Source organism: Notamacropus eugenii, chromosome 3, assembly GCF_028372415.1.
Source record: "Notamacropus eugenii isolate mMacEug1 chromosome 3, mMacEug1.pri_v2, whole genome shotgun sequence".
Taxonomy (NCBI): domain Eukaryota; kingdom Metazoa; phylum Chordata; class Mammalia; order Diprotodontia; family Macropodidae; genus Notamacropus; species Notamacropus eugenii.
The window spans coordinates 313,364,889-313,377,961 of record NC_092874.1 but is presented as its reverse complement, the minus strand read 5'-3'; the positions used below and the strand labels follow the sequence as shown (position 1 = coordinate 313,377,961).

Genomic DNA, 13,073 nt, shown 5'->3' with positions numbered 1-13,073 from the left:
TACACAGCTAGGAAGTGTCTGAAGCCAAATTTGTACTCAGGACATGCCCAGCACTCTATCTACTGCACCATGTAGTTGTACAACTACCACGTTCTCTACAATCCAGCTATCCTGGCCTACCTGCAGCGCCTCAAATGTGAAACTCCATCTTCCTTCTCAGGGTTTTTGAACTGTCTGTCCCCCATGCCTAGAATGCTCTCCCTCCTCATTTCTGCCTCTTAATTTCTCTGCTGTTCTTTAACTCTCACTTTATTTTATTTTTTATATTTATTTGTTTTCAGCTTTCAACAATCACTTACAAAAGTTTTAAATTTTTCTGTCCTCCCTCCCTGCAACAGCATCCAATCCTATATGGATTCTGCACATACATTCTCATTAAACACACTTTCATATTAGTCATGTTGCATTAAAGAATTAAAATGAAAGGGAGAAAACATGAGAAAAGCCAAACCAAACAAAACATAACAGAAAAGAAAATAGTCTGCTTCATTCTACATTCTGACCCTATAATTCTTTCTCTGGATGTGGGATGGCATTTTTCATCATGAGTCCTTTGGGAATGGTTTAGGTCCTTGTATTGCTGTGAAGGGCTAAGTCTATTAGAAAGAGTCCTCACACCCCTGTGGCTGCTACTGTGTATAATGTTCTCCTGGTTCTGCTCTTTTCACTCAGCATCAGTTCATTTAAGTCTTTCCAGGTTTTTCTGAAGTCCACCTGTTCGTCTAATTCTCAGTTTCTAGAAGAGGGTAATTTTCATCTCCCCCAGCTGCTAGGGCCTCCCCTCCTAAGATTACCTTCCATCTATTCTGCACATATCCTCTACTTATATCATTTATTATTTTTATTACTTTATTACTCAATTCTATGTACTTATTATATTATTTATATTCTCCACTGGATGTGAGCTAGGAGGGAGCAGGTTTTACCTTTCTATCTCTGTGGCATAGCAAAGTCAATGCTTGATGACTGACCAGCTGCACTTTCTACAGCACCACACTGCCTCTTTCTTTTTAATAAAATGTTCTCACACCCATTTCTTCCTTTCATGGGCCCAACTTATTCCAAATGATCTCACATTTAGACCATGGAATCTTCCACATTGGCCTCCCTGCCTTCTTTTCCTTTCGATTCTTTTTCCATAGTGCTGACAGTTTAAACTGCTTAAATCACAGCTTTATTCCTATCACTTCCAATATGAAAAACCATCAACAGCTTTCTAATATATACAGGGGAGAAAAAAAATTCAAACCCCTTAGCTTGGCATTAATATTCCTCTACCAAATGAGGAGGAGTTACTTTCACAATCTTTTGTCTCCCTACTCTCTGACACAAACCTTCCATTCCTAGCTAAAGTGGCTTCCTTAAGATTCCCCAAACAGGACTTGTGTTTTTCTGTTGCTTTTCATGACTCTTTTCTTAGCTAGGCAGTTAAGTGTTAGAATGTTAGGCCTGGAAACAGGAAGATTTGAATTCAAATCCTACTGGATACTTGGGTGACCCTGGGCAAATCACTTAACCTGCTTGACTCAGTTTCCTTCTCTGTAAAATGGGGATAATAATAGCACCTTTACTGGGAGAGTTGGTGTGAGGATCAAATGAGATAATAACTGTAAAGTGCTCAGCACAGTGCCTGGCACACAGCACTATGTAAATGTTAGCTATTGCTACTATTACCACTGCTGCTGCTGCTGCCACTGCCGCCTGCTGCCACCACCACCACCACTACTACTATTACTACTACTCACTGCATGAATCTGGGCAAGTTACTTAATCTCTACTTGCTTCAGTTTCCTCATCTGTAAAATGAGGACAAGAACGGCACCTACCTCCCAGGATTGTTGTGAGGATTAAATGAGGCAATTTTAAAGCACTTAATACAGTGCCTGGCACATAGTAAGCTCTATGTCAACGTTAGCTGCTGTTGTTACTGTTATCACTAGCTATGTGACTCTGGAAAAGTCCCTTAAATCTCTGTCTCCCTCAGTTTACTCATCTATAAGTTGGGAGATAATGTTAGCACCTTCCTCCCAGATGTGAGGTCCAAATGAATTAGTACAGGCAAAGTATTTAAGGCAAGGCTTGACGTGCTGTGTATATGCTCTTATCATTCTTGTTAGGATTATGAGAACCTGACCTATCCTCCAACGTCCAGCTGAAATGTGATCTCCCTGAAGCCTCCCCAGCTTGTATCTTTTCATAGCCATGGGTGCTATCCCTCCCAGGAAGCAGAGTCTGCTTTAATCTTTTCAGTATCTCTCATGGTTCTAGTAAGTGCCTGATGAATAATTGGCACATTTAAGTCATTTGTGGCTTTCCTGTTGTTTTACAGTGAATAACAATCATTTATGAGTCAAGGTTAAAAACCGTCCTTCATGTGAATATAGGCAGCCCCAGCTTTCTGCCCCACAAAGTGCTCTCAGAAACCATGTCAGACAAAAGAACAATTTAAGACATGTTCTCCCATAAGAACAATATGGTAAGTGGGATTTGGAATCTAGATCAAGGACTTTACATCAAACCATGGATATAACAAACAGCAGTGACATTTCAAAAATAGATAAGCCGGTTATATACCTCATTAATCATTCAAAACAATAAAGCTGGGTTTTAAATTCTCCAAATATGCACAGAAGGATTGCACACATCAATTATACAAGGAGTCTTTGAACTAATCAGGACAAAATGTGCATGGGGCACGTAATAATAAGGAATCATAAATTTTACCTAAAACATTTAATTAAGAATGATTTAGGGTGCTTTCTTAGAATCAAGAAAGGTTTTGCGTGGATGATCTGGGTGGCCAAAGCTCTTAAAACTTGTCAAGAAAGTGTTAACTAATAAACTAATAAGTATATTAATTAACATATATTAATTATATATTATACATACATATTAACTAATACATCCTTTTGATATATTTTTTCCCCCTGCCACACTCAAAAACATCTTTGCGCCTCACTCAAAGTAGCAAGTCATCAGTGAATGCTGGCGGTTGTGGCAAACTTCTTGAGCTCGTCAGTAAGTATTTACTAAATGCCTACTCTGTTAAGTGCTGGGGATACAAAGAAAGGCAAAAACAGGGTCCAAATATAGAGGACAGTCAGTAAAAATACTCTGAATACAGATATGGAGTATCGTATGCAAGGAACAAGGAAGCCAGTATTGATGGATACCAGTATACATGAAGGAAGTTAAGATATGAGAAGCCTGGAAATGTAGGAAGGGGCCAGGTTATGAAGGATATTAAGAGAACTGGTATTTGTAAAGGTAGAAATTGGGGATGTTTGTTTTATATTCCTACCTTTGTTAGATCAAGGTCAAGCAAGGCAACTACCCTTCGTGTCTCATTTAAACTTCTTGACTCCATTGCCAAGGCTGGAGGGGACCACTACTCTCCCCTTCTAGATTACTTTTCTTTTGTTAGGGTAAATTTTCTTTTTTTACTTACCCTCACCCATGTCTTGGCTATCCCCATTACCAATAGCCACTCATATTCTGTTTAGGCTTTCTTCAGACCTTTAACATCTTCGGGTTTAACATAAACCAACTGGTATGTAAGGGAAAGTGAAGAAACTCGTATATTTACACTATCAAGAGAGAGTTTCATCAAGTAATACAGAAAATGCAATAAAGAATAATAATAAATAAATGGATAGTATTGAAATAAATGGATACATTTAGTTTTCCTCCTCATGGCTGCCCCCACCAAAATAGGACCCACAAAACTATAGTGAAATGGTTTCCATTTTGGAATGGATGTCAGTCTTCAATTTCCTCATAGTCAGTAATGAGTAGCAGGCTTCTTGCTATAGTAGGTCATTGTTTAGAAGATGTTAAAATACCATGGAATTAAAGATATGCTAAATTTGTACATGTAATATAACTCCTTTTTAGGGACAACGCATTCTCATTTATTAAATTAAGGCCTATTCGTATGCTGAGTTACCTTTCCTCCTGATCAACAGTGCCAGTTCTCTTGTGTGCGACTCCCGGCTGGCTTTGATAAACATCACCACTTGATCATGGGTGTGCTCTGAGATGTCTCTGCCATTTATAAGTACTATTTGATCCCCTTCATTCAGCTTAGGAATGCATTTATCAGCCTGTTTCAAGATCAAAACAAAATTTATTAGGTTACTATAGCTACCTTTTTGGGTAGTGAAGAAATATCATTCTTTCCTATGCTAAAGTCTTAGGACTATGATCAAGAATTCATTATTCTCTTCAGCTAATATCCTGTTGCATCCTTTGGAGATAGTGTAGCATAGTGGAAAGGACAGTGACTATGGAGACAGAGGTCCAGGGTTCAAATTTCTCCTTTGATACTTCTACTATCTCAGAACTGTGACCTTGGGCAAGTCACCTCAACTGCCTCAGTTTCCTCCTCTGTAAAATGAGATGAGAATAGTTGACTTTACTGGTCCCTTTCAGCTCTAGATCCATGATTGTATGTATCAATAGTTATGTTGAGAAAACTAAAATTTGAGGCTATTTTCAAGTAGCTTCAAACAGAATTCAGCTGAAAAATGTTTTTAAAGTAAGTAAAACTAGCAACTACACAGAATATTTATTTTCTTAAGGCAGTCAGCATTTATTTATTACTATAACTATTGGTAAACACTACTATCTTTCTGTTTCTACTTATTTTTTTTTCCAGAAAACCTTTTGTCCATACCCTCCCTTCATGTCAGCAACAGCAGCAAACACTTCCGTTTCTCCTCATTCCATCTAATAGCATCAAGTAAGAGGAACTATAGAGGAGACTACAAGTTAAAAGGACTCTGATAAGTCAGAGACAGAGCTCATGATGTTATACTGTTTGTTAACTGTTCAGTAATAAAAAAGCTAAATGACCAATTTTTGGACAAAAATCTCATAAATTCTACATCTAACAACATAAGCAGTGTCCTTCAAAGCAATAATTTGGGGATGCCACCCTGACTATAGCATTACTGCACCAAACCCATTGCTCTGTTCTGAAATTCCCCTCATGGCTAGTTTCTAAGTTGAAAAAGAAAATCAATGGTTTTTCTTCACCTTTTTTTAAAAAATGAACAACAGCAATGCCCAGGACATGCAACCACCTCACTGGTTAGACTCTAAGTGCCTTATGGCTGCTCCCCCCAAATCAAATCCACTCTCAGGAGATGACCTTTGAGGAACAATGAATATATTCCAAAGAACACGATGCCAGCCTCAAAGGAGATTTGAAAAAATGCTTTATGTTTTAGCCAGTGGTTATAGCACTGGAATAGGGATCGTCTCCAAAGATGAATAATTGAAAGAGATCAGCATCATTTGGTTGTGTAAGTTGTGGGAGACTTAAAAAAAAATCCAATATATATTTCTGTTGAGTTTTTTTTATCATCACATCTCACTTGAAGAAATCCTAGGACCTTAGAACTGGCAATTGGAGATAATTCAGCTGTCACTTAATGGATAATAAGGCAACTCAAACTTGGACAGTTTAAGTGTGTAACCAAGGGGTCTGGGGAACTATGGCCCCAGCTTGAAATGTGGTCCAAAGCTGGTAGAGGTCAGAATGTTTGGTGGTGGTGCTGTTTTTTTGGGTTTTTTTACAATTTTAAATATAGCAAAATTTTATTTAAAAATGTAAAAATCATTCTTAGCTTGGGCAGAGTACAAGAAGAGGTAGGTGGCTGGCTGGATTTGTCTCTAAGGTCATAGTTTGCCAAGCCCTGGTCTAGCCCAAATTAGTCCTAAGGTAAGGACTAAAGTTCATGGCTTTCAATTCAGTGCTTTTTCTAAATGTGTATCCCAACTAGATTTCAAGTCATTTATGGCCAGGAATCGTATTTTAGACCTCTATAAAAAACAACCAAAAACCTCCCACTGCATCCAGAATAGTAATGGATGAACGATGTGTACTCACTCAATAACTATTTGAATAAATAATGATGATCAATAAAGACAAATATAGGATGCTTCATATTAGGAAGAAAAAATCCTGTAAGTATGGCAGAAAAAGATCCTGAGATATTAGTGAAACACAGGTAAAAATAGTTCAAAATAAGTGTTTTAGAGTTGTAAAATTTTAGCTGAAGAGATCTAAGGAATTATGCCGCTCAACTCAAGCATCTTGGCCAAATTTACAGTCAGAGACAGGATTAAAGCCAAGGTCTCCTGACTTCCTGTCTAATTATCTTCCCCCTACAATATGCTATCAAGTAAATATAATGCTAGCACACATGAACAGGAAAAAGGGACATCAGAAAAAAAGGGAGCTTTCCTATGACCCAATTAGTAATTTTTTTAGTCTTATTCTAGTCTCCGCTACCTCAGCAACTATGAAGATGAGGAGAGCTTAATGGGAATGTTGAGGATTTTAATCCAAATGATTAAAGAGTTAAAATAGTTATTAAAAAAAAAAAGGGATTCTGTGTAAATGGTAGCAATATTGTCTGGATTTCTAATATGGATTAAACATATAAGAAAGAACCATAAGAAAAATTAGGATTATATTGCTTAAAGAGTTAATAGTTATTCAAAAATTGAAAGGTTTCATATAAATAATGACAATGTTCTTTGGATTTCTAGGAAGGATAAAATATGGAAGATTTTGGATTTCCTCTAGAGAGTATGACTGGATAGATCTGTGATTTCAATAGCATTAGGAACATCCAGGTGAGGAAACTTCCTTCACCAATGCAAGTCAGAATAAAATCTTCTCTGCAATTCATAGTCATAAGAGTTACCTAGAATAGTGATATCAAACTCAAATAAAAACAAAGGTCACATAAGGATCCCTGTGGATCACACACTGATTTAGGAAATCACATATTAATTTATGTTTCACTATATTTTTATTTATTTTGTCAAATATTTCTCGATTACATTTTAATCTGGTTCATGCCACACAAAGGGAGTGTTATAGGCCACAGGTGGCCTTGGATCTTGTGTCTGGCACCTCTGATTTAAGGCACTGTGACTTGCTCACAGCTACAAAGCTAGTGTAAGTTGGAGGTGGCACATGAACCCAAGTCTTGTTGACTTTGAGGATGCCTCTCTATCTACCTTCTCATGGATTTGTCAAAAAAGCAGCAAAAGTCTTCGGTTTTCCTTAACCTCTCCCCTACCAAATGGCATCAAGAACTAGATTTTTGCCTAAATTAAGAAATCTCATGGTTTGGTTTACACTGAGGCTTATTTGTCTTTCAATGTGCATCTGTGGAACATGTCAAAATTCTCCTGCTGTGGCCCCAAATCCCTACATAAGAAAGTCTTTTTTTAACTCCCCTCCTCCTTTCCTACTGGTACTTTCTTCCTCCATTCTGGTTCATCTAGCCAACTGCCTCATTGCTATTTAATCTCTTACAAATCTTCTCCCCCAAAGCTCAAGCTGCTTGGAACAAATACCATTTTGCCTCACCCACCTTTTTCTGCCACCCACCATCAATCACTCTTTTTCCTGAGGGATGTACCCGGTAAGAATGGTAAGGAACGGTAAAGAACACTCCCTGGAACACAAAGATGAGTAATACTTGGTGCCCCCAAAGTCTCAGCGCTGCTGGAGGCACAACTACGCAAGCCTTTTGTGTTGTTTGGGGAGACTTGACATCTATATTGAAATGCTGCTGCTGGTACACAAAGTAGAGAGGCATTAGGGGAAAGGACAAGACAAGGGCAATTTTACTTTTAAGAATGGAATAACTGACTTTCTTCAGGCCATAAGGTTTATTAGTAATGATCGCTTCTGATAATCTTAGTGGTGTACTGAAAAGGCTATTCAAGTAGAAAAGTGGGCAAGCAATGCAAAACTCTTCACCTTAATTTTATTCCTTATAGGAATAAGATAATTACTCTAAGGAATGTGATTCCTTAGGAATAACATTCTAAAGCACAGAATTAAGACACATATTTATGATAGATTTTAAACATTAATTGGGGAAATGACAATTAAAATGTTGACTCACCGGTGACTCTGGGCTGATCCTTGACACCACAAGAGGCATTTTCTGATCAACACCACCCTAAATGATTTTGTTAAATTAAAAAAAAGAGCATTTCAGATTAATGAAAACAAGTACAGTGAAAAAATTCCTAAGTGCCATGGTCTAACTTTACTTCAATGTAGTAGAGAAATCAAGATTCTTCCTGGAAAAATGTGCCAAGATTCTGATTCCTATTCTTCTAAAAACACACACACACACACACACACACACACACACACACACACACACACTCTACTTCTCCAACATTCTCTCCACCCTGACACATTTCACTAATTAGAGATTAATATGATTATTCAAGGAGTTGTAAACTGGTCTATTTTGGAAAAAATTTGGAACTATGTCCAAAGGGTTATAAACCTGTGCATACTCTTTGACCCACCAATACCACTACTAGGTTTGTACCCCAAAGAGATCAAAGAAAAAGGAAAAGTACCTTTATGTACAAAAATATTTACAGCAGCTCTTTTTGTGGTATAGAAGAATTAGAAATTGGGGGGATACCCCTCAATTGGGGAATGGCTGAACAAGTTGTGGTATATGAGATTGAGATGGAATATTATTGTGCTATAAGAAATGATAAGCAGGATGGTTTCAGAAAAACCTGGGAAGATTTATGTGAACTGATTCAAAGTGAAGTGAGCAGAACTAGGAGATCATTGTAACACAGTAACATTATAATGATGATCAACTGTGAAAGACTTGGTTACTCTGTTCAATATGATGATCCAAGACAATTTCAAGACATATGGTATTGTGAGAATTTCTTCTGAGTATCAGATGACCACATGGCAGCTGAGATATCTTTCAACAGGGGTGTCAAACTCAGCCTACAGCACCCCCTTAGTACCCCAAACTGATTTAAATACAATTAGTGAACATTTAACAAAATATTGAACAAAAATGATCCAAAACAATTATAACGGATTCATGACGAAAAATGCTATCTACTCCAGGGAGAGAGCTGATGAACTCTGAGTGTAGACTGAAGTGAAATTTTTTTGCTTTCTGGGATGTCATACATAGTTAAAAACAGGTAGGCTTTTTCATGGTAGTGCAACCAGCCTTATAAAGTAGGCTGGAGTCAGATTGTGAAGAGCTTTAAATGAAAATCTAATTTACATCTTACATGAATTACTTTTAAAGTTCTGATTGGTTAAAAAAAAATTAGAATAATTCTGAAGCATGGAACGCTTACTTCTGGTGCCTTCCCTCTATTTTTATCACCAATTTATCCTGCATATAGAGTATTTGCATGTTGTTTCTCCATTAGACTGGGAGATCCTTGAAAACAAGAACTGTCTTTTTGCCTTTCTTTATAGCACCTGGTACATAGCAGGGACTTAGCGAATGCTTATTGACTGACTGAATTTTAGGAGGTTTTGGACAGCTGGAAGGCAACATGAGGACAATGATGAACAAGAGATTCTCAGAAGAAAGAGAAAGGTACAGAAAGGGAGGTAGGAGTAGGATGAAGACATATTTCTCAAGCTTTACAAGTTCCTCTAGGGACCAGGTGACTGACAAAGTAGGCTGGTTACCCTTTTCGAATGGTCATTCTCAAATATAATCCCTATTCATTTGGAAAGGATTTGATTCTTTCAACTGATTTCATACAGAATTATGCAATGGATTTCCCTCTCCTCTGGGAAAACAGCGATTTTGCCCGTTGTGGCAAAAAGAAGAAATAGATTGTCCATTCCCATGTTATTCCTATCCTTCTAAAAGTGAGCCAGCAAAGAACCAATGAATTTTTTTAGAATTGGAATCCTTCTTTCATTTTTTTGCTCATTTAACATAATCTCTTTAGTTAATAGTAAATTTGGCAATAAAGCATCCTAAAAGTATTCCAGATAATCTTGCAGTATATTTCCCAACAGCTCTCAAATTCTTATGCAATTCTCAAAGGTTCTAATGGAAGGCTAGTTCTGTAGAGATGATGAAAATGCCAGGGAAGGGTGGCCATCTCATTATAGAAAAGATTGTGCAAATGAAGACTTATTTCTCTTTATTCTATGATATGGTAGAATATTTCTTTCCTTGGCTACATATGGTATCTTTTAAGTCTAAGCATCAAAGGACATTTAAACTGGAAAAAAATTAGTTACCATTTAGTTACTAACCCCCTACAGGTTGCAGAGTGACTAGGATCAGAATTCAACTGATTTATTATAACTCAGCAATAAAACTCTCCTCTCCTAGTCTTAGCTGATCTCTGACATACCAGAATCAATGCTTTCTGGCTATTAGAAATATCTCAGGTCATATTCCAGAGGTTGATACTGTAATTTCTGCATCATCTTTAGCAAAGAAGCACCAGAGAATCATAAAATATTAGAGCTGGAAGGGCCCTTTGAGATCACCTCATTTTACAACCCCCTCATTTTACAGTTGGGGAAACTGAGGCAAACAGTAAGTGTCTGAAGCTGGATCTAAAGTCTAGTTATCCTGTCTCCAAGCCGAGTACTCCATCCTTTGCAGGACCACCTGGTTGCCTCTATTTGTATGTAACACAGGTATAACACCCTTAGGGGCTGAATCAATCGATCAACAAATATTTATGTATTAAGCACCTGCTCTATGCCAGGCACTGTGCTAGGCCTGATACATATACTAAGAACGAAGCAAACTCTTCCTGAAAGGAACTTATATTTAATAGAACTGATTTCTTACTGTTAACAGGACCACACATTTCTTTTTAAATTTTTTAAAAAATCTTAATTATTATTTTATTTTTCCCCAATTACATGTAAAAACAATTTTACCATTTTTCCCTAAAATTTTGAGTTTTAAATTCTCTCCCTCTCTCCCTTCCCCCTCATTGAGAAGACAATTTGACATAGGTTATACATATGTAGTCATGCAAAACATATTTCCACATAAATCATTCTGTGAAAGAAAACACAGACAAAAAAACCCCCCCAAAATAAAGAAACAGTTATCTTTGATCTGCATTCAGGCTGTACCAGCTCTTTCTCTGGAGATAAACAGCATCTTTCATTATGTCTTTCAGAACTGTCTTGGATCATTGTATTGCTGAGAATAGCTAAGTTATTCACAGTGGATCAACATACAACATTGCTGCTACTCTGTACACTGTACTCCTGGTTCTGCTCATTTCACTTTGCATCAGTTCATGTAAAGTCTTTCCATGTTTTTCTGACAGCATCCCACTCATCATTTCTTAAAGTACAACAGTATTCCATCACAATCATATACAATGGAAAGTAATAATTCTAGTTCCATTAAAAGGCTTGAAATGTTGTGAAATTACCTGTTATATTTACATAAGTTTATGAATGCTACTCTACCTTAAGATTAAATCCAAATTTTCCATCTTCATCTGGAGTAATACACACTAGGAGTAGAAAACCATCACTATCTTCATTCTGAAATAAATTTGAATATTATAACAGTAACATATATTTACTGTTTTAAAGTTTACAAAGTTTTCCATACATAAAAATCCCAAGGGCAGGACAAGTATTATCTCCCCTGTTTTATAGGTGAGGAAACCATCTCAGAGAAATTCAGGGACTAGCTCAAAGTTACATAATTAACAGTTGTCAGAACTGGAGTTCAATAATAACAGGCAAGATAGCATTTATATAGCGCTCTAAGGTTTGGAAAGTGCTTTACAAATATTATCTGATTTACAATCCTGGGAGGCAGGTGCTATTATTATTCCCATTTTACAGACGAAGAAACAGAGGTTAAAGGGACTTGTCCAAGAGGGCTGATTAAAATGCAAATCTTCCTGACTCCAGGGTGCCACTGTGCTACCTAACTGCTCCAAACTCTATTTCCATTACACCGTGGTACCATTCAAGATGATCTGTTGTAGGGTTGTTTCCCAGTCTAATCATGACAATGTATAACTTAGAGAAAATGCTTTATTTTAGTGATAATATACATTTTTCCGATAAAAGGTTTGAACTCTAAGCTATACTTTGACTTATCCCCTGTCAGTCCCCACAGAATACTATTCCAGCTAGCTGAACTCACCTTCTCACAGTAGTACTGATTAGAATCTTCTGTGAAGCTGCCTTTACTAACACTGGCATAGGTGTCTAAAAGTTGATGATCTACCCCATCAAGGGAACAGCAGCCTGGAGCATGAGATAAGGTACTGGATGACGTCTGGGTCTGAGAGTTTGGGCTGTCTTCCAATTCACTCCTTCATTAAGAAATATTTTAATAAATCAATTAATATTGACAAGAACACACATGGCATGTATTCTGAATTGCATTTATTTGACATTGATTCCCCAAGAGAGTGGGTTTGGGGGTCATAATTCCTATGCAGGGATTTACCTGTTGCACAGAAAACCCTCAGGTTATCCTTAAAAGCTGGCAATGGGACTCCATGTGCATTTGAGGAACTCAAATGCCGTTACTACTTTGTTCCCTGACCCCACCTAAGAGTAGCGCTAAACTCACTATGTTCATAAGTGTCTGTGGGGAGTCGCTTTATCCCGATAAGGTTCAGGAGCTGCTGTTATGTGATGTTCTTTGCTCCCCACCCCCAACTTTCAGAAGGGCCCTACTCTAGGCTCTAGAAAAACAATGTGCTCAGCTGGCAGTTGTTTTTAAATTACCTTAACCAAGCGAGTCTAGGCATGTATAACCACATAGGGGCTCATCATGCCTCTATCCCCTCTGAAAATGACTTGTCTCTCTGCCCTCAAGTTTTCCCATCTGGAAGACACTGCGATTACTACTCTTAGTTATTCAATGGAAAAGCCTGTCATCTTCTGTACAGTTTGCATAGGTTATTGCTGAACAGTTGGCTAAGTAGATGGTTTTGGAGAAAGGGATCTGGTTTTCTTAATAGGAATGATAGGCTCTTAGCCAGGGGAAAAATGCATCTAATAAAACTGCAAAGAATACATTTAGATGGAGAATTTTAGAGGAACAAGAAGACTTTAAATTGACAGTGGAAGGAGGGCAGAAAAGTGACTAGATGATATTTACATATTACTTTATATATAGATGTATAAAGTAATATTTAGTTATATGTTAATTCACATATATTTAGAAATAAATGTATTTTATTAAATAAATACATTTTACTACTTATATATTTATACATTACTTTAAAGT

The 13,073-nt window shown here is 37.2% G+C and overlaps 1 protein-coding gene across 6 annotated transcripts in view; it reads right to left on the bottom strand.

Annotated features, from left to right (window-relative positions):
- The window catches only part of PTPN3 (protein tyrosine phosphatase non-receptor type 3), a 302,221-nt gene that overhangs the window by 41,987 nt on the left and 247,161 nt on the right, over positions 1-13,073 (bottom strand). For all 6 annotated transcript variants that reach the window (XM_072596700.1, XM_072596701.1, XM_072596699.1 and 3 more), the window contains 4 exons: positions 11,976-12,147; positions 11,282-11,359; positions 7,935-7,991; positions 3,947-4,103 (listed from right to left, as the gene is read on the bottom strand). In XM_072596700.1, coding sequence (XP_072452801.1) covers positions 3,947-4,103; positions 7,935-7,991; positions 11,282-11,359; positions 11,976-12,147 — 464 coding nt within the window. The remainder of the gene's footprint in view (positions 1-3,946; positions 4,104-7,934; positions 7,992-11,281; positions 11,360-11,975; positions 12,148-13,073) is intronic.